The 21,103-nt window shown below is 41.8% G+C and overlaps 2 protein-coding genes across 3 annotated transcripts in view; one reads left to right on the top strand and one right to left on the bottom strand.

Annotated features, from left to right (window-relative positions):
- LOC117449353 (low-density lipoprotein receptor-related protein 1-like) overlaps positions 1-21,103 on the bottom strand; it is an 89,243-nt gene that overhangs the window by 18,840 nt on the left and 49,300 nt on the right. For both annotated transcript variants that reach the window (XM_034086984.2, XM_034086986.2), the window contains exons 29-60: positions 20,863-21,090; positions 20,558-20,732; positions 20,156-20,250; positions 19,896-20,045; positions 19,590-19,730; positions 18,974-19,102; positions 18,751-18,882; positions 18,504-18,638; positions 18,279-18,408; positions 18,012-18,138; positions 17,368-17,519; positions 17,104-17,228; positions 16,460-16,831; positions 11,225-11,414; positions 10,834-11,038; positions 10,543-10,735; positions 9,849-9,974; positions 9,627-9,755; positions 9,161-9,280; positions 8,937-9,050; positions 8,674-8,823; positions 8,462-8,584; positions 8,200-8,316; positions 7,945-8,073; positions 7,705-7,830; positions 7,449-7,589; positions 7,162-7,349; positions 1,537-1,720; positions 1,359-1,444; positions 1,133-1,252; positions 810-997; positions 471-676 (exon numbers count right to left, since the gene is read on the bottom strand). In XM_034086984.2, the coding sequence (XP_033942875.1) occupies positions 471-676; positions 810-997; positions 1,133-1,252; positions 1,359-1,444; positions 1,537-1,720; positions 7,162-7,349; positions 7,449-7,589; positions 7,705-7,830; positions 7,945-8,073; positions 8,200-8,316; positions 8,462-8,584; positions 8,674-8,823; positions 8,937-9,050; positions 9,161-9,280; positions 9,627-9,755; positions 9,849-9,974; positions 10,543-10,735; positions 10,834-11,038; positions 11,225-11,414; positions 16,460-16,831; positions 17,104-17,228; positions 17,368-17,519; positions 18,012-18,138; positions 18,279-18,408; positions 18,504-18,638; positions 18,751-18,882; positions 18,974-19,102; positions 19,590-19,730; positions 19,896-20,045; positions 20,156-20,250; positions 20,558-20,732; positions 20,863-21,090 (4,926 nt within the window). The remainder of the gene's footprint in view (positions 1-470; positions 677-809; positions 998-1,132; positions 1,253-1,358; positions 1,445-1,536; positions 1,721-7,161; positions 7,350-7,448; positions 7,590-7,704; positions 7,831-7,944; positions 8,074-8,199; positions 8,317-8,461; positions 8,585-8,673; positions 8,824-8,936; positions 9,051-9,160; positions 9,281-9,626; positions 9,756-9,848; positions 9,975-10,542; positions 10,736-10,833; positions 11,039-11,224; positions 11,415-16,459; positions 16,832-17,103; positions 17,229-17,367; positions 17,520-18,011; positions 18,139-18,278; positions 18,409-18,503; positions 18,639-18,750; positions 18,883-18,973; positions 19,103-19,589; positions 19,731-19,895; positions 20,046-20,155; positions 20,251-20,557; positions 20,733-20,862; positions 21,091-21,103) is intronic.
- On the top strand, positions 13,634-14,626 carry LOC139434153 (galanin receptor type 1). Its single transcript, XM_071203655.1, has one exon. It carries the CDS (start codon positions 13,634-13,636, stop codon positions 14,624-14,626), a length of 993 nt encoding a protein of 330 aa, XP_071059756.1.

Below are 21,103 nucleotides of genomic sequence, written 5' to 3'. Positions count from 1 at the left end.
AGGCTTCTGTCTGCTGGGCATGTGCTGCAGGACTTTAGCCCGACGGGCAACAATCTGACCTGCCTGCTTATGCTCGGTGGCTGCCAAACAAGAAGGACAATCCCATTAGCCTGTCACACTATAAAATGTGGACACAACAAAACATCAGTTTTCTATATATTCAGTTTCAGCACTAGTGTGGCAATATCATTCGCAGTTTCACTTCTTAACTAAATAAGATAAAAACACTTAATTAAGACTTAATCAATAAATGCTTAATAATTCAAGTTGAAGATGCAACAATCTAGCAATCAACTGTTTCCAATCTCAGGAACTAAAGTGCAAAACGAGTAGGAACTATTGGCCCCTTATCACAGTCTCAACGAGGGTTATGGTGATTGCTAGGTGTCAAATTCAAACCCCAAGATTTGCTGTTGTTTTGGAATGAGCTTTGTCTTTGTTTCTGTGCCATTTGTAAATTGGTATTGTACCTGTGTGTCTGTTAGTGCCATCCAGGCTGGCAAACTCAATGTAGTCCTCCCTGGCATCGGCCCAGTATATACGGTCATTGATGAAGTCCAGGGTGAGCCCATTGGGCCACGTGATCTTATCCTCTACGATGACGCTTCTGTTGGTGCCGTCCATCCCGATTCGTCCAATGTGAGGGTTATCTCCCCAGTCCGACCAATACAGGTACCTAAGCAGCGGGGATTAAGCAGGTGATGCAGTTAGAGTAAGGGGGATCGTAAATAATGTATCCTATGTGTTACACATAATCAGATATGACTGTTTTAATAGCATGTAAATGGAATTCAAGCTGTGTTCCTCACCCATAGCGAACATCCACAGCCACAGCGCGAGGTTCCTTCAGGCCAATGTTGACCAACACAGTCCGGTAGGCGCCATTGAGTTTCGAAACCTCAATAGTGTCCCGGCCTTTGTCACACCAGTACAGGTTCCCACCAACCCAGTCCACTGCCAAGCCATCCGGGTTACTCAGAGAGGTCCGGTGCAACACCTGCCACAATAGTAGGACACAGGATTAGACAAAAATAAAGATTTAAGTCACATAGCTATCATTAAAAGTGGTATATACTGTGGATAACATGTTGGCTTGCTTAAAGGAGAGACTCCTCCTAGACTCCTCACTGACCTCTATGTTGCTGCCGTTCATAAGCATGCGTCGAATCATGCTGCCCTGAGTGGTGACGTCTGTCCAGTAGATCATATTCTCTGCATAGTGGAAGTCCAGTGCCACTGCATTATTCAGACCCTGAAACAGAGGTAGGAACAATATAAAAAAATGTATGGTGTGCGAACAATAACAATATCACCTTGTTCTGTTTCAGTCAATCAAACTGAGAGCCAGTGAGTCTCACCTGTTTTATAAGGGTGTAGTTGGACCCATCCAGATTGAGTTTTCTCAGGTAGTAGCGGTTAGCAAAGATCAAGTAGGGCTCTTCCTCTACACGTATAAACGAGACAGGAAAGATTGGTTAGGAATGAATGGGACATAAGCAACCAACCAATTGCCAAACACACACCAGCATGGCTTACCCGATGTGGACTTGCAGATGGTGGGGTCATTGGGGCTGTGTTCAAAGCCATCTACGCAGAGACAGTGGAAGCTGCCGTGTGTGTTGATGCAGCGCTGGGAACAGGGGTAGGTGGTTGTGCATTCGTCTATGTCCACACACGACTTGCCGTCCCGCTTAAGCTGGAAACCAGCATGACACCTGCACTGGAGGGGCCAAGAGCACAGGGACAATGTCAGTTGTCACTTCTCACCTTTAGTCTGGACCAATGGAAAGGGTCTGCCACTGCCTGTCATAAGAAATCTGTCAGTCAACCTGATACATGTGTTGTTCTTCGTCAATGTAGAGTGGAACTTATATTTCTGTCGATTATCCTGACACTGTCATGACATTTCGGTTGTAAGGTAAGCTGCACAAAAGTAAGAAAAGCATGAAAAAAAAAATAAGCTGGCAGTGGCACCTAATGTGTCAAATAAGTGGCATGAGCATCATCTAAAAGAAAGCACGGCAAAAGAGCTCTTCATTACTCGTCAAACCTGCTTAAGCTTTCACTTGTCATAAACATCTGTGTTTTATAAAGCGGTCATAACCGCGGTCATAACCGCATGCTCCACCTGAGGTGGAGCATGCGTGGAAGTTGTGTGTGAAGTCTGAGAGCGTGTAGCTCCCGTACCAAACTTTTTGAGAAATCAGGTTATGATCAGATGAGCAAGTTGATCACTCAAAGTTTATAGCGAAATACGATGTGGGGAATGTAATGCCACCGAAGAAACCAAACAAAAAGGCTAAAGTGCCATTGAATGAGAGCAGCGGTCTTTCGGGAGTGATTGACACACAAGCAGCAGAGGAGAACGCCATGGAGAGCGGGGCCTCGCAGGTGAACCACTCGGAGCTGGCGGTACTAATACGCTCCATAATAAGAGAGGAGATAGGGGCTGCTTTCGAGAAATTCCAGCCGCAGCTTGATGCTTTAAAGGGAGAACTTGACTCATGTTGTCAGAAGCTCGGTGATATGGAGGAGGGGATAACCGACATGGATTGTAGGGTTGCTATACTCGAAACCGCAAATGGCAATCTAATGAAGGAAAGCAAAGAGTTCAAAGACAAAATAGAGAGGATGGAGATTCAAAGCAGAAAGTTTAATCTACGTGTGATTGGACTGAAAACGGACATTGAGAAGAGCGATCCCATTGCCTTTGTGACAAACTTTTTAAAGGAGGTGTTCGGAAGTGAGCTCTCATGTGAACCGGCAGTCGAGATTGCATACAGGATTGGGCAGGGGACTGATTTGAGACCCAGACCTATGATTGTCACTATGCAGAGATATCAAGCTAAGGAAGCTATCTTGAAGCTGGCAAGAAGCAAGGGAGAGATTCTTTTCCGTGACATGCGAGTGAAGATATTTCCTGATATTACTCCGGATGTTGCCAGGAAGAGAGCCCTATTCAATGACGTCAGGATGAAGCTGCGCAAGGCTGAGGTGAGGCATGGGCTATTGTTCCCCGCAACGCTCATCGTAACCTTCAATGGACAAACCAAACTTTATCGGGACTGTAGTGAAGCTGAGCATTTCTATAAAACAGTGATAAGCCCGGTTTCAGTTCAAACCAGAAATGAAGGTGGGAAATGACTGATTGACATCACCAGATAGATGGTATGATTATACATATAGGAGAAGAAATTAATTGTATTATGAAAATGGAAATTGTTGCAGTTTTGGTGATCTCCACAATTGTTTTATTTTCTTGTGGGCCAATATTCACTGGTCTATGAGTTATCTACTCATTTATTTGAAGTTATTTACTTCATCATCTGCGAGTATGAATTTATGTTTATTAGATTTTGAATAGAGACAAATTTCAACTTGTCTCTATTGTTGTTTATTCTTCCTAAAATGTAATTGTGATGTATTGATTAGATCTAGTGTTGCGAGACATTACCATGAATATATTTCATACTATTATTTAAAATGTTCGGGAGCTACCGTGAAGCTCGTCTAATTGAGCGAGTGAGTATGCACATTTATAGCAATCTATGTGCAGATAAATGTTGGGTTATGTATGTGATGGTGTGTGTGGTTGAAATTGTGTTACATGTATGTTTTATTTCAGCTCTCATTTTGATAGGAAGTGAAAAAGAGATAACATTTAAATTGCCATCTTAATGTTGAATAAGTTACCAAGTAAAGGGTTTAAATTGGCTCACATCAATATATGTAGTTTAAGAAATAAAGTGTCTGAGATAGAGGAAATATTATCATGTGGTATTCATTTGTTAGCAATATCTGAAACTCACTTAGATGACACATTTAATGACGCTGCTGTGGATATTGATGGATATAGAATATTTAGAAAGGACAGGAATGCAGATGGAGGTGGGGTGGCAGTATACATTCAAAAGCAAATACCAGCTAAAGTGAGATATGATTTGATGTCTGCTGATATTGAAGTACTTTGGTTGCAAATTAATTTACCTCACTTGAAACCTTTGTTGGTAGGATGTTGTTACAGACCTCCAAATGCAAACTTAATTTATTTAGACAAATTATGTGAAATGTTAGACAAAGTTTGTGATCTTGACAGAGAGATTTATTTTATCGGAGATTTAAATATTGACTGGAATATGTTGCACTGTGCCCTTAAAAACAAGCTGCAGACAATAATTAATACATGTAACTTGGTACAAATGGTGACTAAACCTACTAGGATATGCATCAAGAAAGATGGGTCAAAAAGTGCAACTTGTATTGATCATATATTTACTAATTTTAGCCATGTATGTTCTCAGGCAATATCAATTCCAGTAGGGTGTTCTGATCATAATTTAATAATTATCGTGAGAAAGACAAAGGTGCCAAAAGCTGGACCAAAAGTCATTGTGAGGAGATCAATGAAATATTTTAGTGAAGAGTCATTTATCCAGGATGTTCAAATGATATGTTGGAAACATGTTTTTGAGAAAGTCGATCCAGATGATGCTCTTGATGTCTTCAATTTGTTATTCATGCAGGTGATTGATAAACATGCTCCACTTAGAAAACAGACTGTAAGGAACTTTAGAGCACCCTGGTTAGATGAGGAATTAAGGGATCTAATGAAACAAAGAGATGATGCAAAAAATGTAGCTCTCTCATCAAGTTATGAGTCAGACGGGCACATTTATAGAAGGTTAAGGAATTATGTTACAGCATTAAATAAAAAGAAAAAACAGTTGTATTATGGAAATAAAATTAAAGAGATAAAGGATGACAAGAAAAAACTGTGGAGCTTAGTGAATGGCATGATGGGCCGTAAGCCGAAATCCACCTCAACATATCTTGAGGTGGATGGGACATTTTTGACGAAACCAGTACAAATTGCTAATCATCTGAATGATTATTTTCTTGATAAAGTAAAACATTTGAGGATAAATATGAATCAAACTATAAATAGTAACTCCACATTTCTAATACAGGATTTAATTATGAAAAATAAGAAGTGTACATTTAAAATAGAAAAAGTGACAATTACAGATGTTGAATGTCTACTAGGTAAATGTAATGATAAACCACCAGGAGTGGATAATTTAGTTGGTACATTTCTTAGATATGTTGCTAATTTTGTTGCAGAGCCCATCTGTCATATTATAAATTTGAGTATTGATAAATGTATTTGCCCACAGGCATGGAAAATAGCAAAAATTATTCCACTTGCAAAAAATCCAGCTGGACCATTTTCTGGTACAAATAGCCGTCCAATAAGTTTATTACCAGCATTAGCAAAGATAATGGAGAGAATAATTTTCAATCAAATACAAAAATACTTTGAAGGTAACAAACTTAATACTGTGTATCAACATGCTTATAGACCTGGCCATTCCACATGCACCGCTTTAACACAAATGACAGATGACTGGAAGGGCGAACTAGATAATAGGAAGTTAGTGGGTGCAGTACTACTCGATTTTAGTTCTGCTTTTGATGTCATTGACCATTCTTTGTTGTTACACAAGCTGGAACAATATGGTTTTCATTTGGAAACGCTGAAGTGGTTAGAAAGTTACCTGACAAATCGAAGTCAAACTGTTTTTTTTAATGGAAGTCTCTCAAAGATGAAAAAAGTCACCTGTGGAGTACCTCAGGGTAGTTGTTTGGGACCACTTTTATTTTCTATTTTTACAAATGACCTACCATTAGTGTTAGAAAAAGCTAAAATTGTAATGTATGCAGATGACTCAACAATATATTATGCAGCATCAACTACAAGAGAGTTGACAAATGTTATGAATAAAGATCTACTACTGATATCAGAGTGGGTCATAAATAATAAGTTGGTACTTAATGCGGGAAAAACAAAATCGTTATTAATAGGATCAAATCATCAGTTAAAAGGTGAACCAAAATTGCAACTACATTTAAACCATATTGAAATTGAACAGGTCAAGGAGACAAAATTGCTAGGTATAACCCTGGATCATAAATTATCTTGGTCTAAACAAATTGATAATGTTGTATGTAAAATGGGAAGGGGTGTGTCACTTGTAAAAAGAATTGTAAAATATTTGCCTATGGATGTCAGTAGACAAGTTTTGGATGCTTTGGTTCTGTCGCAGCTTGATTATTGTTTGGTTATATGGTCTAGTGCTGCTGAAAAAGATTTAAACAAACTACAAGTAGCACAAAATAAGGCAGCACGATGTGCACTGCAGTGCTCCTACAGAACCAGAGTCACTGAAATGCTGGAGACACTGAAATGGTTAACTGTCAGACAGAGGTCAACTTATATTTTATTGAATTTTGTCAGAAATATTACAGTGACTCACTCACCAGATATATTATCACAAAGATTTATAGCGCAATATGCACAACATAACTATCAAACACGACATACAATAGAAGGAAGGTTTGTATTACCTAAATCTAAATCAAATATGGGACAGAAAACAGTCATGTACAGAGCCATGATCAGCTGGAACTCTTTACCGGTTCACATCATTCAGGAAAATTCTCAAGTACATTTCAAATGGTTGCTAAAAAATTATTTAAGTATTACAAAGTAAATTTGAACTGTGCCTGTGGCTATGTATGCATATATTATTATGTACACTTATTTGTATTTACTTTTGTTTGGCCTTAGGATGGCGATAATTGAATGACCATTTTAGTTTCACTTCATTTCACTGTAAATAGCATGAAATTATGAGCTGTTTTGTTTTGTTTTAATTTTGTTGTATGTTTATGTATGTTTTGAGTGTGTGAGGACCCCAGGAAGAATAGCCAATGCTCATGCTAGTGCTAATGGGGATCCTAATAAAGACATAAAGACATAGGGCAAGAATTGTTCCTTATCATGTTGAGATAAAGCTGGCCAAAGCCTCACCACCCAGACATGAGAGTTCACACAGAGTTCGAGCTGTTCAAAGACTGGCCTCCTACCTTCAAGGAAGAGAGCCAAAACCTGTTTATGTCTTAAATAACCGCATGCCTGAAGTGAGTGGTTCCTGACCTTTTTACTTCATGTTCTCGCCCCTAATTTGTCTGCGTGCTTATTAGACCCATATTTCTTGCACAATTAAGGTAATTGAGTTCAAAAAGTAATTAGATTTGATTTAATTCTCTTGAAAAACTGGGGTCAAAAAAGGCATTAAAACCGCTAATTAGACGGCTTACCTTATAGCCAATCTTGAGGTCATCACAGAGCTGCGAGCAGCCACTGAGCTTGCTGTTGAGACACTCGTTGATGAAGCAGTTGAGCTCATCAGAGCCGTCTCCGCAGTCATCGTTGCGATCACACAGCAGAGTCTCATTCAAGCACTTCCCATTGCGGCACATGAAGGCTGACTCATTACACGTCCTCTCTGAAATCATAGACAAATGGCATGTTGCATTAGTGTCACTTCGAAGCAGGATGCAGCTATGGCCTTTCTAAACAAGAATATAATCCCCTTAATCCCAACCTGAGTCAGTGCAGTGTGGGTTCTTGGGAGCTTCATCAGAGCCGTCCTGACAGTCAAACTCTCCGTCACACTCCCATTTCTTCTGGTTGAGGCAGCGGCCGTTGGCACAGCGGAACTCTTCTGGACCACATGTTGGGTATTCTACACCGGAGGAAGAGTATGTTCATCAGGTATGTTTAAAAGCAATCACAACTCTTAATTGTCCAGCTTTCTGTTCAGTCTTCCTGCATATCTCTTCAGGATCACAGCCACTCACCACACTCTGGGGATTCATCAGAGCCATCGGAGCAGTCAATGTCGTGATCACACACAAAGTGCTTGGGGATACACTCTCTGTCCTGGCACATGAACTCGTTATCATCACACGTGCTGTTGGTGTACACTGGAAGGGAAAAGAACACACTTTGGTGAACTGAGATGAAACTTGGTTGGTAGGGTTTGGTTATTTTTCCACTTACAACATTTTCTAAGGTTATTTTGTAATTGTTCCACTCACTGCAGCCAGCCTTGACACTCTCATCAGCTCCATCAAGACAGTCTTTGTCTCCATCACACTTCCAGCGTTGAGGCACACACATGTGGGAGCCGGGACACTGGAAGGCTTCAGGACTGCAAGTCTTGGATTCTGTGACGTCATTACAGGACAGTCACATGATGATTTAATGTCAGGAAAATCATACGCACACAGTCAAATAGCTTCACTGGGTGTGGAAGAAAGAAGTTTAACATTTGCAAGTAATATGCCACTTACTGCATTTCTGGTCCTCATCTGAACCATCACCACAGTCATCGGCGCCGTCACAAACCCAGTGGCTGGAAATGCAGCGGTGGTTCCCACATTCAAACTGGGAGTAAGTACAAAACTTGTCTGTAACGAAGAAAAAGGAGAGCTTAGCATTTAGGAGACAGCTAAGTATTTCATTTAGCCTGACGGAAGGTTTTTCCATATGTGAAACCTGAAGGGAAAAAGCCTGTTTTTCTTTTGGTAACACAAGGACAACTTGTATACTGACCACAGTGCGTCTCATCAGCTCCGTTCTCACAGTCATTCTCTTTATCACAGGTCCAGCTCATAGGAATGCAGCGACCACTGGGACACGCAAAGAAGTTGACTGGACATTTGAGTTTCTTTTTATCTGAAAAACAAAAAGGAAAACGTATTGTAGAATCTTTGACAAATTAAGAAAAGCATTAAGCATTTTAGAGGTTTGACAAAGCACCAGACCTGGACAGTTTCTCTCGTCTGAAAAGTCTCCACAGTCGTTGTTGCCGTCACAGACCCACGAGGACAGATAACACAGAGTGGTTTTCTCACAGCTCTGGAAAGACTCTCCTTTCACTCCCAGGCGGAAGAAACGGGCGCAATCAGTTTGGTCTGTGAATATTGGAAAAGATTTTAAAAACCTCGAAAACAATCGCGACAAATCCATTAATATTATTTTCATCAGCTTTCCCCATGTGATTAAATCATGATGGTAGATTACTTACGGCAGTTAATTTCATCACTAGCATCCTCACAGTTGACCACCTGGTCACAACGACTGAAGTTGGAGATACAGCTTCCATCTTTGCACTGGAACTCTCCTACTTTGCACAGGGTCACTGTGGGAGGAACACAGGGTTATCACAAATGGGAAACAACGGTGCCAAAAGCTTTCATCTATCAAAAGGTTTTTTTCCGATCAGTTGCAGCTAGTGAAATAGTGTCTTACTGTTGCAGGGTAGTTCATCCGAGTGGTCACCACAGTCGTCTGTGCCGTCACACCAGAACTGGTGGCCTATGCAGCGGCCATTAATGCAGCGTCTGTAGCCTTTCTTACACAGTCGATTGGCTGTTGATGAACACCAGTTGATTAGAGCCTGAAGAGTCCTTTTTTGCATATTCTAAAAACGGCCTTATCCACCAATTCATTATTATATAAATGAAACCGACTACATATTCTGTATCAAACACTAAATGTCTCTTCACCCCTCCACTTAGCTAAAAATTCACACTTGTTTCCTTGGCTATTCTAAAGTGACATTTTATCTCTTGCTCTCCCACACCCTAATGATCTAATTACAATTAATTGTATTGTTAAACTCGTTCTCAATTGCTTTTATTACAACCATCAGCTAATTATCTGACTGATGACTTGCTCATTGCTTACTAAGTAATAGCCTAATAAGAATCCTCACCACAGTAGGACTGCTTCTCATCAGACTTGTCCTTGCAGTGAGCCATGCCATCGCAGGTCAGGCTGTAGTTGATGCAGTCGCCGTTTCCACACTCAAAGTTATCCACACCTCCACACGACACGTTCAAAGCTGGTGAGGTAGGAACATTTTTATTTCAGCAACTCTCAACCTTTTAATCAAAAGGAAAATGTAATTGTTAAATGTCTTAAGACTTTCTCTTACCAGAGCAGGTGTTGTCATCCAGGAGTGTTCTGTCTCCACGGCAACTACAGTTGACCCGTCCATCAGATGTGGGAAGACATAGATCTTGGCAACCTCCGTTATTTGATCGGCAAGGGGAAAACTCACCTAGGGAAGAATGACACGGAGGATTAGGAGGTAATAATGTAATGCGTTATATCCTTTTGAAGTTATTTTCCATGTGTTAAGTCTGTGGAAGTAGGCTTCACAAGACCAAGACATCACAGCTAACACCAGCAAGGCAACAAGGTCACATTCACAATGCTAACATGCTGGGTTTTTCTTGTTAGAATATTAACATTTGCTAATTAGCAATAAAGACTAGTACAGCTGAAGCTAGTGGGAATGGGCACTTTTTTGCAGGTATTTGTATCTTAAGCAAAGTTTGACTAATACAATTTTGAAGATTTTCCAGATATCACCAAAGTGATTTCATTTCATACTGAGCTGGATATCTGTGCCAAAATATCAAAAACACTCACACCTCACACTGAATCGGTCCACTGTCATGGACATTCCTAAATCCCCGCTACAATCATGAATTAAAGTCACTGACTTTGGAAACACTGCAAAACAAGCCTTTAACATTCCACTGATCCTTGTTATTATGAATTATTTGCCAAGGGGAGGAGACACCTACACAAACCTTATGGTGACTTCAGTGAACAATACTTACAGCTGTTGGAGTCATTAGCCACAGCAACGATCCCCATCGGCTGCTGAGGGATGTCAGCACGCAGCAGTTTCATGTCTCCTCCTGTGTATTTGTCAGCTCTGAGGACGGCCCTCCTCACCCAGTCAGTCCAGAAGATGTAGTCTCCATACACAGCCAAGCCAAATGGATGAACAGGCTCATTCTTCAACAAAACCTGAAGCAGAAAGATGAAGGCATCATTTCACAGAACACTGAAATGCAAGTCAACTCCCTCGATTTGCGCAACGGAAAAAAAATAAAGGGCTGTCTTACGTAACGGCTGCTTCCATCATATTCGCAGCGTTCAATCTTGTCCAGTGTGGCGTCGGAGAAGTAAAGTTTCTCAGCACGGTGATCTATGGCCAGGCCATTGGGAGTTTTAATGTCGGAGCCGATGATGGCTAGCACATTGGCGCCATTCAGAGAGGCCCTCATGATGCTTGGAGCCTGCTCATTCCAGTTGGTCCAGAACATGAGACTGTAGTGGGAGCAAAAACAGGATGAGAATAATGACGTGCAGTGGGAGCTCCAAAAATGACTTGGTATAAACGTTATGTTTGATTGAACTCAAATAAATCAACTGTTTAAAAGAAAGAGAAAGAACAGGATTGGAGCTGGGCCCTGATTCAGTGCAGAGCCCCACGTTTCAATATTAATGACTCACTCCTGACACTCGTCCAGCACAAAGGCTCTGGGGTGGTCTTCTCCAGACATGGTGACCACAGTGTTGCGGTTATAGGCCACAGAGCGGCTCTGGTCCACAGTGTGGCGAGTGATGGTGGAGGTTGTGTAACTGGTCCAGTAAAGAGTATCCCAACCACGGTGGTACGCCAGGCCCTCGACTGACCCTACATCTGTGGAGCAGAGAAGGAAGAAATTGGCCCCGTGATAATATTATACACCCATGGCGATAATCTTTAAGACAATAGTCCTTTTGTCGTCTTCCAGCGTAAGCTGTAAAAAGCAAAACGCTTGAGAAGCAGTTTTATTTCAGTTTAACAAATATATCGACTCCCAGGGGTGTATGAGGGAGATTTAATGAGGGCCATCAGCAAGAACTCAACAAATCATCGTCATAGTTCAACAAGTTGCCTTATGGTTAACTCTGAGACGTTTTCACAGAGGCAGTAGTTAATGCTTTTATGTTTATCCTTATCTTCCTGCATTAGTTCATGCATGGTGAAACAGTGTGAGGAAGGACAAGGCTAAAAGGAAAGAGAGTGAAATGGAAGTGGTACCACACAGAGCAGAGTATACGCCATGCCGGCTGTTCCTGGATGGAGTTAAGGCGTATGCATCAACCTGTCATTTAATGGCTGACTGCCTTCACATACCAATACTGCTCCCTGTGGACTCTCATTTGTGGTGACTTCTTCTGACACTGCAACAGCTTCAGTGACTTTAGGGACATAGGCCAGGGTTAAGACGACAATAGTTAAAGGACACAAATAAAGTAGTTGCTCTCAATTTCTATCGCCCTTTCGTCCTGCAACCTCCAAAATCTTTACAGTACATACAGTTGTAGTAACAATATGAACTGTGGGGCCTACATGACAGACAACATCATGGAAAAGGACACTTTAGTGTAGCCTTACAGGTTCCAATGTGTGTATCCATCTGTTCCTGGTCACACTAGCAACCACATTTATGACCACTTACACCCAAAGATAAAAACCTAAAGGCTCCACACAACTGTTTGCCCTTGGCTGAAAGTCAATAATTGCCTTTTAATAGGCGTTTCAAATGAATGAAGAAGTGCCATAATCAAAGTTAATGCAGGACCATTTCAAGGCTCGATACCTTGTTAATCAACTAAATGAGACTAAGAGACCGGTTAACGATTGCGTAAGGAGTCAGGCAAACAAAGACAACCTTGTTTATTCCATCTTCAACAATCAGAAAAAGGTATACCTGGGCAGCCAATTGCTTCGGTTAGGAGAAGATGACATACTAAACAGGGATTAATAAAGTAGGCTTGAGGCAGTATTATGTAATGAGAAACAGCAATGTCTCTCCTCCCCTTGCCTGGATCAGCTCATCCCCTTGTTACTGTGCAAACAGTGGGAAAACCTGACGGAAAGACATTTTCCACTGAGGACAGAGCCTCTCTTACGACCACAGCAGTAGTGTAGTACACCAAGGGAGACCTGAGAATAGCTTATCTTCCGTTACTGTTTATTTTACGCTTTTCTTGCTTCAACGATCGAAGGTCATGTGAATCGTACAGTATCTCTTCTGCTTGTGGCAAGGTTTCAAGTCTCTGGAGGGCTTCTAAATGGACAAGATGCGGAGGCGACCACTTAGCATCAAGTAGCATTGACTGCTTTTTAAGTAGAATTTCTGTTAGCAACCACTGGGATGAATCTGTGAACTGTTGCCTGGTTTCAAGAAATCAATACAGCCATACAGTAAAGTAAGTGCTGCAATGACATCGTTCCAGTTTTCATTTCCTATTTCTTGGATTATTAAGGACATGCTGATGCAGCCAAGGAAAGGCCAGTGTGCGAGGACTGTACTTTAAGGCCATGTTTGCTTTCTACTCAAACTGGAAAACAGCAGAGCCTTTTAACAGGAGTTTTAGACATTTAACTTTTTTTCGGAACCGAGTGTCATATCCAGTCATCTTTATGTAGATATCATTTCTTCTAACATCTGGTAAAAACAGTGAAAGTGACACAGTGGAAGAGGCACATTTTTAGAGGGATTCAACTAGACAGGAGGAGGAGGAGGAGGAGGAGGATGTGTGGCTCGCGGGGGAGCGACTTCACCACTTGACTATCTCTGGCAACGTAAAAATTTATTCTGACTACGACATGTTTGTTTTTGCTTAGATTATAAATGTCAATGACCAGCACAATCGTAACCGCTTAGCTAATTGCGATCATTATGAGGGTATTAGCTGCCTAAATGGAGACTGTTCATACCTGTGATGAATTCAATTTAAGACATGCACTGCAGCCAAGTGCTCTGATGCTAAACATTAACAGGCCAATAGATGAATTACTCAATGAATTTTAATTCTGAATAAATGGAGCTTTTAGAACAGAACGCAAACAGTAGCAGCTTTGCTCAAATGCAAAGTGCAAATGAGTCTTTGATGAAAACCGTTGTGCCCATCCTGGATGGACTGATTCTGGTGACCGGCCTGGTGGGTCAAACCCTGGTCATTACCATTCTTAATGGCAGGAGGAGGAAGAACAGTCAACCCCCCCATGGTACGGACACCCTGCTGCTGGCTCTGAGTGCTGCCGACCTGCTGCTGCTGCTCTGCCTGCCCTTCCACACCTCCGCCATCACCCTGGGCTTCTGGCCTTTCGGCAGCTTCATGTGCAAGGCCATCAGCTTCCTGGGTGTGGCCTGCTCGTCTGCTTCAGTCTTTACCCTGGCAGCTTTGGCTGTGACACGTTACCTCACAGTGGTACACCCCACCTGGACGTACCGATCGAGAATGCACCGACGCATTAAGCTGACTGTCGCTCTGCTCTGGGTCCCTGCCTCCGCCTTGGCAGCGCCGCAGTTTGCCTTCCGCACAGTGACCGTCTCTAGCGCAGTATACTGCTTTGCCTTCCTGTCTGACTTCAGCCAGCTGGTCTATAGCATCGCCCTCTTCCTGTTCGGCTTCGCTCTACCACTGAGCATTATTGTACTGATGTATGCCAAGATCTACTGTTTTCTTCGACATGCACGGCTGCTGGGGAACGCTCCCCAGCTGGAGCGCTATCAGAGCCAGGTCACTCACACCTCAGCCCTCCTGGTCCTGGTCTTCACTCTCCTCTGGCTGCCCTCCTACGGCCTCATGTTCTCCTTCATTGGAGGAAGCATGATGCTCACACCTGGCTACAAAACTTTTGCCATCCTGGCCAGACTGTTGGCATCGTCGGTAGCAGTGGTAAACCCTATACTGTATGGGTTTATGTCTCAGAAGTTTAGACAAGACTTGTTAGAGCTGGGGAGAGAACACTGGGCAACGTGCAGAAGCTGTCTGATTGGTTGCCCCGATGTTATGGGCAGGGACATGGTACAGCGCTTTGAGCTGGACACAACCTCAGAGATCGGCCAAAACTGACTTTTTGGACTGAAAGAAAACACTGCTACCTCATTTTCTCACTTAATGCTTGACTTTTTTTCATATATTAATATGTTGCTGTATGGAAATGTATAACATTTTACATATCCAGTAGTCAAAGTGATGCTATGACTTTCATTTCATTGCGAAATATTAAAATAGGTTCAAAGTTGTTATGTGTTATTGCCTTATCTAGGAATAATACACTCCTCTAACCTCAGCTGCATCAATTCCTGACCTGGAAAATGTTCTCTAGTAGGTAGATAAAAAATAATGTGGAAAAACTATTCATCCTTTTCAAAATATGTTCAAAACAACATTAATAAACAAACTAACCCCATGCTCTGTACTGGTTTCCTTTCCTTTCACATTCTGAATTCATTTTAGCATACTGCTTACTGAGAACAGCTTAGGGTCCTGGGGCCTCATTTATAACGTCGTGCGTAGGATTCACGTGGGAAGGTTGCTTACGTACTAGAAATAAAAAAAATAGGTACAGACATTTTCCGATTCACAAAACATTGCGTACCGGCGAGGAAAGTGCGTACGGCACTTCCTACGCCGGTTTCCCTTTATAAATCACAATCGACTCGAAATGCGGTGCAGCTTTTGCGGGCTTCACGTAGCGCCCATATTTGCCTATAAATAGTCAAAGAAACGCCCATTCATTCATTCTGACTGACTTTATGAAGAAGATCGCAGGAAATGACGACAGAACAGCTAAAAAAGACATCTCACACCGTGTCAGATTTTGGTTCTTTTGGGGAGGTCGAGATAAATCATATTGTTTGGTGGATGCAGTTTGAACCAGAGTAGCAGCATGGAGGTCAGATCGTCACCAAAATAAATAAATAAGTGGTCCGAAAAAGGTCAATGACAAAAACAATACACATAGCCTTCCTCAGGCAGTGTGTTTGTACCGGAGACAGGAGACACCCCCCTTGATGAGAAACTGTAAGAAATGATCGGGGAATCCCTCCGGAGTGGAGTCATGACGACTGGATCTGAATTATTTGTTTGTATTTGGTGGTTTCTGTTCCAGCTGTCGATCAGCAACTATATATCCATAATCCACCAGTTAAAGGAAATACAACTAATGTGTTGTGTTATATTAGCTGTTCAATTTACCACATAGATGTTCTAGTTTCCATACCTCCTGTGTTTTACGAGCGACTTATCAAGTAGGCGGCGAACGGCATAAAACATGATTAAACGTGATATAAAACCATGCTCGTATCTATACAACCCATAGAAATGCAAAACGGCGTAGGTTTAGACGTAATTCTGTCCTCCTGCTTACCGCATCATTCATGAGAAAACATTTCATAACATTAGCACAACATATTCGAGGTGGTTTTAAATAACATATCCGTATTTATTTATTTATTTATCCAAGTTATGTTTTTGTGTGCACTGAGGAGTCGCAAACAGGCGTTTGTTTAATCATTTTAAGATTGGCTTTAATCAATGTTTGAAAATGAATTCTTCAAATATGATAAATGAGAGGTAACATTTTATTTATGGTATTATTTCCACATATTTCTCTCCATTCTTCCTTCTGCCAACAATGTCGCAGTTTCTCGTCCCTCCCGTTTTTGTGCTTAGTGCGTACGCATGGGTTAGAGTTTGCGTGGAGGCTGTTTGAAGTGTTGAGAAGACGAGACATAGCATTCAATAATTAATAAATGGACAGAATACAAAAAGGCAACCCAGCTGATCTATATGTAGTCAGACAGAGTGGAGGGAAATGTTTCTGTGATGTGAGGTGGAGAGTTGTGTAGATTTCATGAAGTGTTGAAAAGAATGACATGTGGTTAATCACTCCATACTTACTGTCCACAACAATCTTGCGGTCTGTGCCATCATCGTTGATCTGCTGGATGTTGCCAAAGTGGATGTCGCTGAAGAAAATGCGGTTAGCTCCCTTCCCTCCACCGCCATGATAGTCATAGCTGAGGGCGATGACGTTCTTCATGTGGTCAGGGTCCTCAAACGGCTTTATTGGTGCGTTGAGGTTCGTTTCATCGGAGAGGTGGATGCTCTTCAGAATGGTACGCTCCGAGTAAAGCAGGTATCCGTCATAGTCACGGCAACCACGGTTGTCCTCTGCCAGCATGCCGTGAGCACAGGCGCAGGTGCGCTGCCCGTTGCCACGGAAAAGACACAGCTGTTCACAGCCGCCGTTATCTTTGCAGACGTTGGTGCCTGGGGTAGGTGTAACACATTTACGTGGTATATTGTTAAACAAATAATGCACCTTGTTAAACACATTTCAAATGTCATTGATTCCTGAGGGGTGTGGATTTACGTTGAGTGGTAAAAGATGTGATGGTTGGGAGTATGATAGGGCCTGCTTATGTGAGAACAAACTCAGGGCAGCTCACTATTTTGGTGAGGACATTTTTAACAGACTTCATTGCAAAAACGTGGGTTTGTGGGTGACTTGGGATGAGAATGGGGGTTTTCTGTGTTGCTACCTTGCTGCCTGGCCCTGTTGAAAACCTTTATGTCTTTCAGCTGTACACCAATGCCAGTCCTGAGCTGCACAGCATCCGTAGCGTTGTCTTTGCTGCCTCTCTTGATGGAGCCGTTAGCATGAGTCCTGAACAAAAGATTAACAGCACAATACAAAATAAAATCTTCCACGTGACTCAAAGCTGTCATGCATGACTGGATAATAGAGCAATAGAAAAAGATGGTTCAATGGTTGGTTCAACAAAACAATTATCCTCAGAACCGACCTGTCACTCCAATAAATGAATTCCTCAAAAACGGATACAGCAAACATGTCCATGTTGTTGTTGGCAAGCACCAGCTCCCTGTTCTCTCCAGTCTCCAGGTTGATACGCTCAATCTTATCTGTCCTTGCATCGCACCAATACAGCATCCCCCCCTGCAGAGAAAAGCAGAAATAAAAATGTTAATTTTTCAAGGAAGGAACTTGCATATTAAATATAGAATACTAGATCATATTAAGTTGTGATTTTAGTAGACCTTCATTGGCCTTAATTACAACTTGTGGCAGCTCTAAATCTAGGTTATAAGTACTTTTTAATAGTATTAAGTCACATATACCAAGCAGAAAGTAATAAGTAATATGGGGGACTGGTACAATTTACAAAGTATAAACGGAACTATTTTGAGGCTCGATTAAATTGAGTTATTTACAAACGTAAATTATATATATATATATATATATATATATATATATATGAGATCTTAAGTCATATACTGAACCCCTACTACAATATACATCTATAAATGTATGGATCATTCTCATGGCATAGAATAATAGCTGACGAATGATCCAGCATGATACTATTAATTATGACAAATGTGCTAAAGAAGTTCTTGGGTGCTATGAAGTCTGCTGTGGTCCACACACCTCGTAGTCGACGGAGATCCCATTGGGCCAACTGATGCTCACATTGACCAGGACCAACCTCTCAGAGCCATCCAACCGGGAGCGCTCAATCCGAGGGTACTGACCCCACTCAGTCCAGAACAGATACCTAAACACAGGGACACAAACAACATTATTTAAAAGTGTATTTTATGGGAATGTAGCTGTATATTTCTTTCACATTCAGTCTAGATTGTGAGAACCTGAAGGTTATTAAAAAGAGTATTAAACTGTTGCAGGGAGACTTACCCTTTGACTGGGTGAACAGTGATGGCTCTGGGCTTGTCCAGGCCCTGGGAGATGACGACATAACGGAAGGAGCCATTCAGCCGGGCCACCTCGATCACGTCAAAGCCCTGGTCAGTCCAGTAAATATTCCCTATAAAAGAACAGGTATACCAATCAGCTATGTGGTCTTTTGTGTAATATTTACAATTGAACTGAAATAGGATTTCAAATGTGTTAGGATCACACCTGCTATCCAGTCGACGGTGATGCCCTCCACCCTGCCGATGCCGTTGGTGATGACATCTTCTCTCCACGTCTGATCTCTCTTAGCCCTGCTGATGGTGCTCAGGCCCATGTCCACCCAGTAGATGGTGTCATTCTCTGAAAACAAAGAGGTGTTTTGTGTCATCCTATGAATACTCACTTCACGGAGATAATGGCAGCTTTAAAATGTCACTCAATCAAGTTATTGATGTCGCTCAGTGTCACTTACCAGCGTGGAAGTCGATGCCGACGGCCAGAGAGGTGCCAGACACCGGCACCAAGGCGTCAGATTTGTCTGCCGGGTCGAGTGGAATTCCTCGGATTCCCTCGTGAACGGAGTAAAGCAGGAAGGAGCCCATGCCTGCTCAGAGAAGGTACAGTATGTTTTAGTTGTTCAGGGCAAACTGTATTGTTACCGAGTGTATGACTGCAGCTGTTGAGCCTTGTCTTACCTTCACAGGACTGCTGTCCAGTCTTCAGGCTGTATCCTGCAGTGCACATGCAGGCCCTGGTGGTTGGTGAGGTGGGTAGACACAGCTGGGAGCAGTCTCCATTGTTGTTGCTGCACAGATTGATACCCTCTGAAAAGAGAAAAAGGAGAGAATGGTTACAGTATCAATGTCTCCAAAGCCTACACTGTGGACCCTACAGCATAATGCACTATAAACACATGCTGAATCCAATTAACTTACGTACATATTCATAATGCTTTATACAAATATTCAAGAAACATTATTTACAATTTAAAAAATGAATTAAGTTTAAGTTTCCTAATACATATATTTAGCAAACATATATAATATCCAGCTTCTAATGTATGTATATACCGTATAGGTTGCTTATACCTCAATATGGTTAAGGCATTATCCATTATAAAAACATTAGAATTGATTACAACTATTGGAGTTATAAAACACTATGATCCTTGCGAAAACAACGTCAGCAGGTGACCAGCAACTATTAAGCATTATGATGCTAGGTCTTATAAGTCATTAAAAACTGCTTTATAATGTGTTATGATAATTGATATAAAGCATATAAACAATTTTCTTCAAGGGATTTTCCTACCTTTCTGTACATCCTCATCGTAGATCCTCATGTGCATCATAGGCGAGGTGTTGTTTCGCAAAACCTTCCAATTCCCTCCGTCCTCCTTGTCACATGTTCCTATCTGGTCAGTTCCCTGGTCGGCCCACCACATCTTGTCTCCTACAGTGAGGGAAGTTGATTTGTGTATTAGTATGTCTTCCCTTTAACATCGGCTAGTGATGTCTGAGCATGTAAGCAGTGAAATTATCTAACTATCAACTTTTATACTAGAAACATTAGAAAACAGAGAGTGTAACATTTAAATAAACATATGTTTCATCGTACCCATAATAGCCAGAGCAGTTGCCTTGATAAGTTTTCCTTTGACACCTTCCAGGATCTCCAGTTTAGTTCCATCCAGCTGACAGCGGCTGATGGTGCTGTTTCCCGAGCTGATCCAGTACAGCTGCTCTTTTTCATAGTCAATAGAGAGGCCTGAGTGGAAAGAATTACCAATCTATTAAAATATGCTAAATCCTTGCTTTTGCCCCTACATTTAAATAGGGGTTCATTATAATTTTTGCAGAGTTATCTTTCTCATTTACCAACTGGTCCTTTTTGATCAGTGAAAAGTAAAGTGAGGTTGCCGCCATCCATGTTAGCCATGCTTATGTTGTCACCATCAGTCCAGTACAGCTTCCTGAGGAGGGAGATAAATGTCTCGTTACATGAAGAGAAGCTGACATTTATTTTCTGAGCAGAGCAATGTTCTATGAAATAATTATCCTGGTAGGAGCCAGCACAGAAGCAACACATGGGGAACAACAAGCAGGCTAAAGAAGAACTGGAACAACAGCTGTACCTAGAACATTTTCACCCAAGTATATTGTTATAAAGCACAAAAATATGCTCTTGATTATGAAATAGAAAACTGAAAAAGCGCATAATAGTCAGAATTCATATCTCAATCTGAATGCAGGCCTTATTAAGTGAAAGAAAACACTCACCCCAGTAGTGGATGCGCCACAAGACAGTGGGGCTTGTCTAATCCCTGGATGACAGCGTTCTTGAAGGATCCATCGAGTCTGGCCACATTGATCTGCTTCTTATTGGCATCATAGCTGGTCCAGAACAGGTTTCTGGACACCCAGTCTACTGCAAGCCCGTGAGCATTAGGAAGGTCTGGGAATTGTCAGAACCACAGTGGAGAAAGTTAGGGTTTCATCAGATATCTAGAGAGCTACAGAAACTGTAAACTGAAATAAAAGTAACTAAAAATAAGTTAGACTGATATTCATCTCTTTGTGCTCACCAGCAGTCACAACAGTCTCTACGCCTGTGCCGTTAATGAAAGCTCTCTTGATTGTCTGCGTTCGGACATCGGACCAGTAGATTCGATGCTCCACGGCATCAAAGTCCACCACTGTCACGTTGTCTATGTCCGGCACAGTGAAGGAGATTATGTAGTTGTAGTAAGGGTTGTCGATGTCCACACCCCGGATTTCAATTTGACGGGCATATAGAAGGAACTTGCGAGACTCTGAGAAGAAGAA

The sequence above is a fragment of the Pseudochaenichthys georgianus genome, chromosome 7 (genome assembly GCF_902827115.2).
Source record: "Pseudochaenichthys georgianus chromosome 7, fPseGeo1.2, whole genome shotgun sequence".
Classification (NCBI taxonomy): Eukaryota; Metazoa; Chordata; class Actinopteri; order Perciformes; family Channichthyidae; genus Pseudochaenichthys; species Pseudochaenichthys georgianus.
The sequence above is the reverse complement of the archived record's forward strand: the minus strand, read 5'-3'. Positions and strand labels throughout refer to the sequence as shown.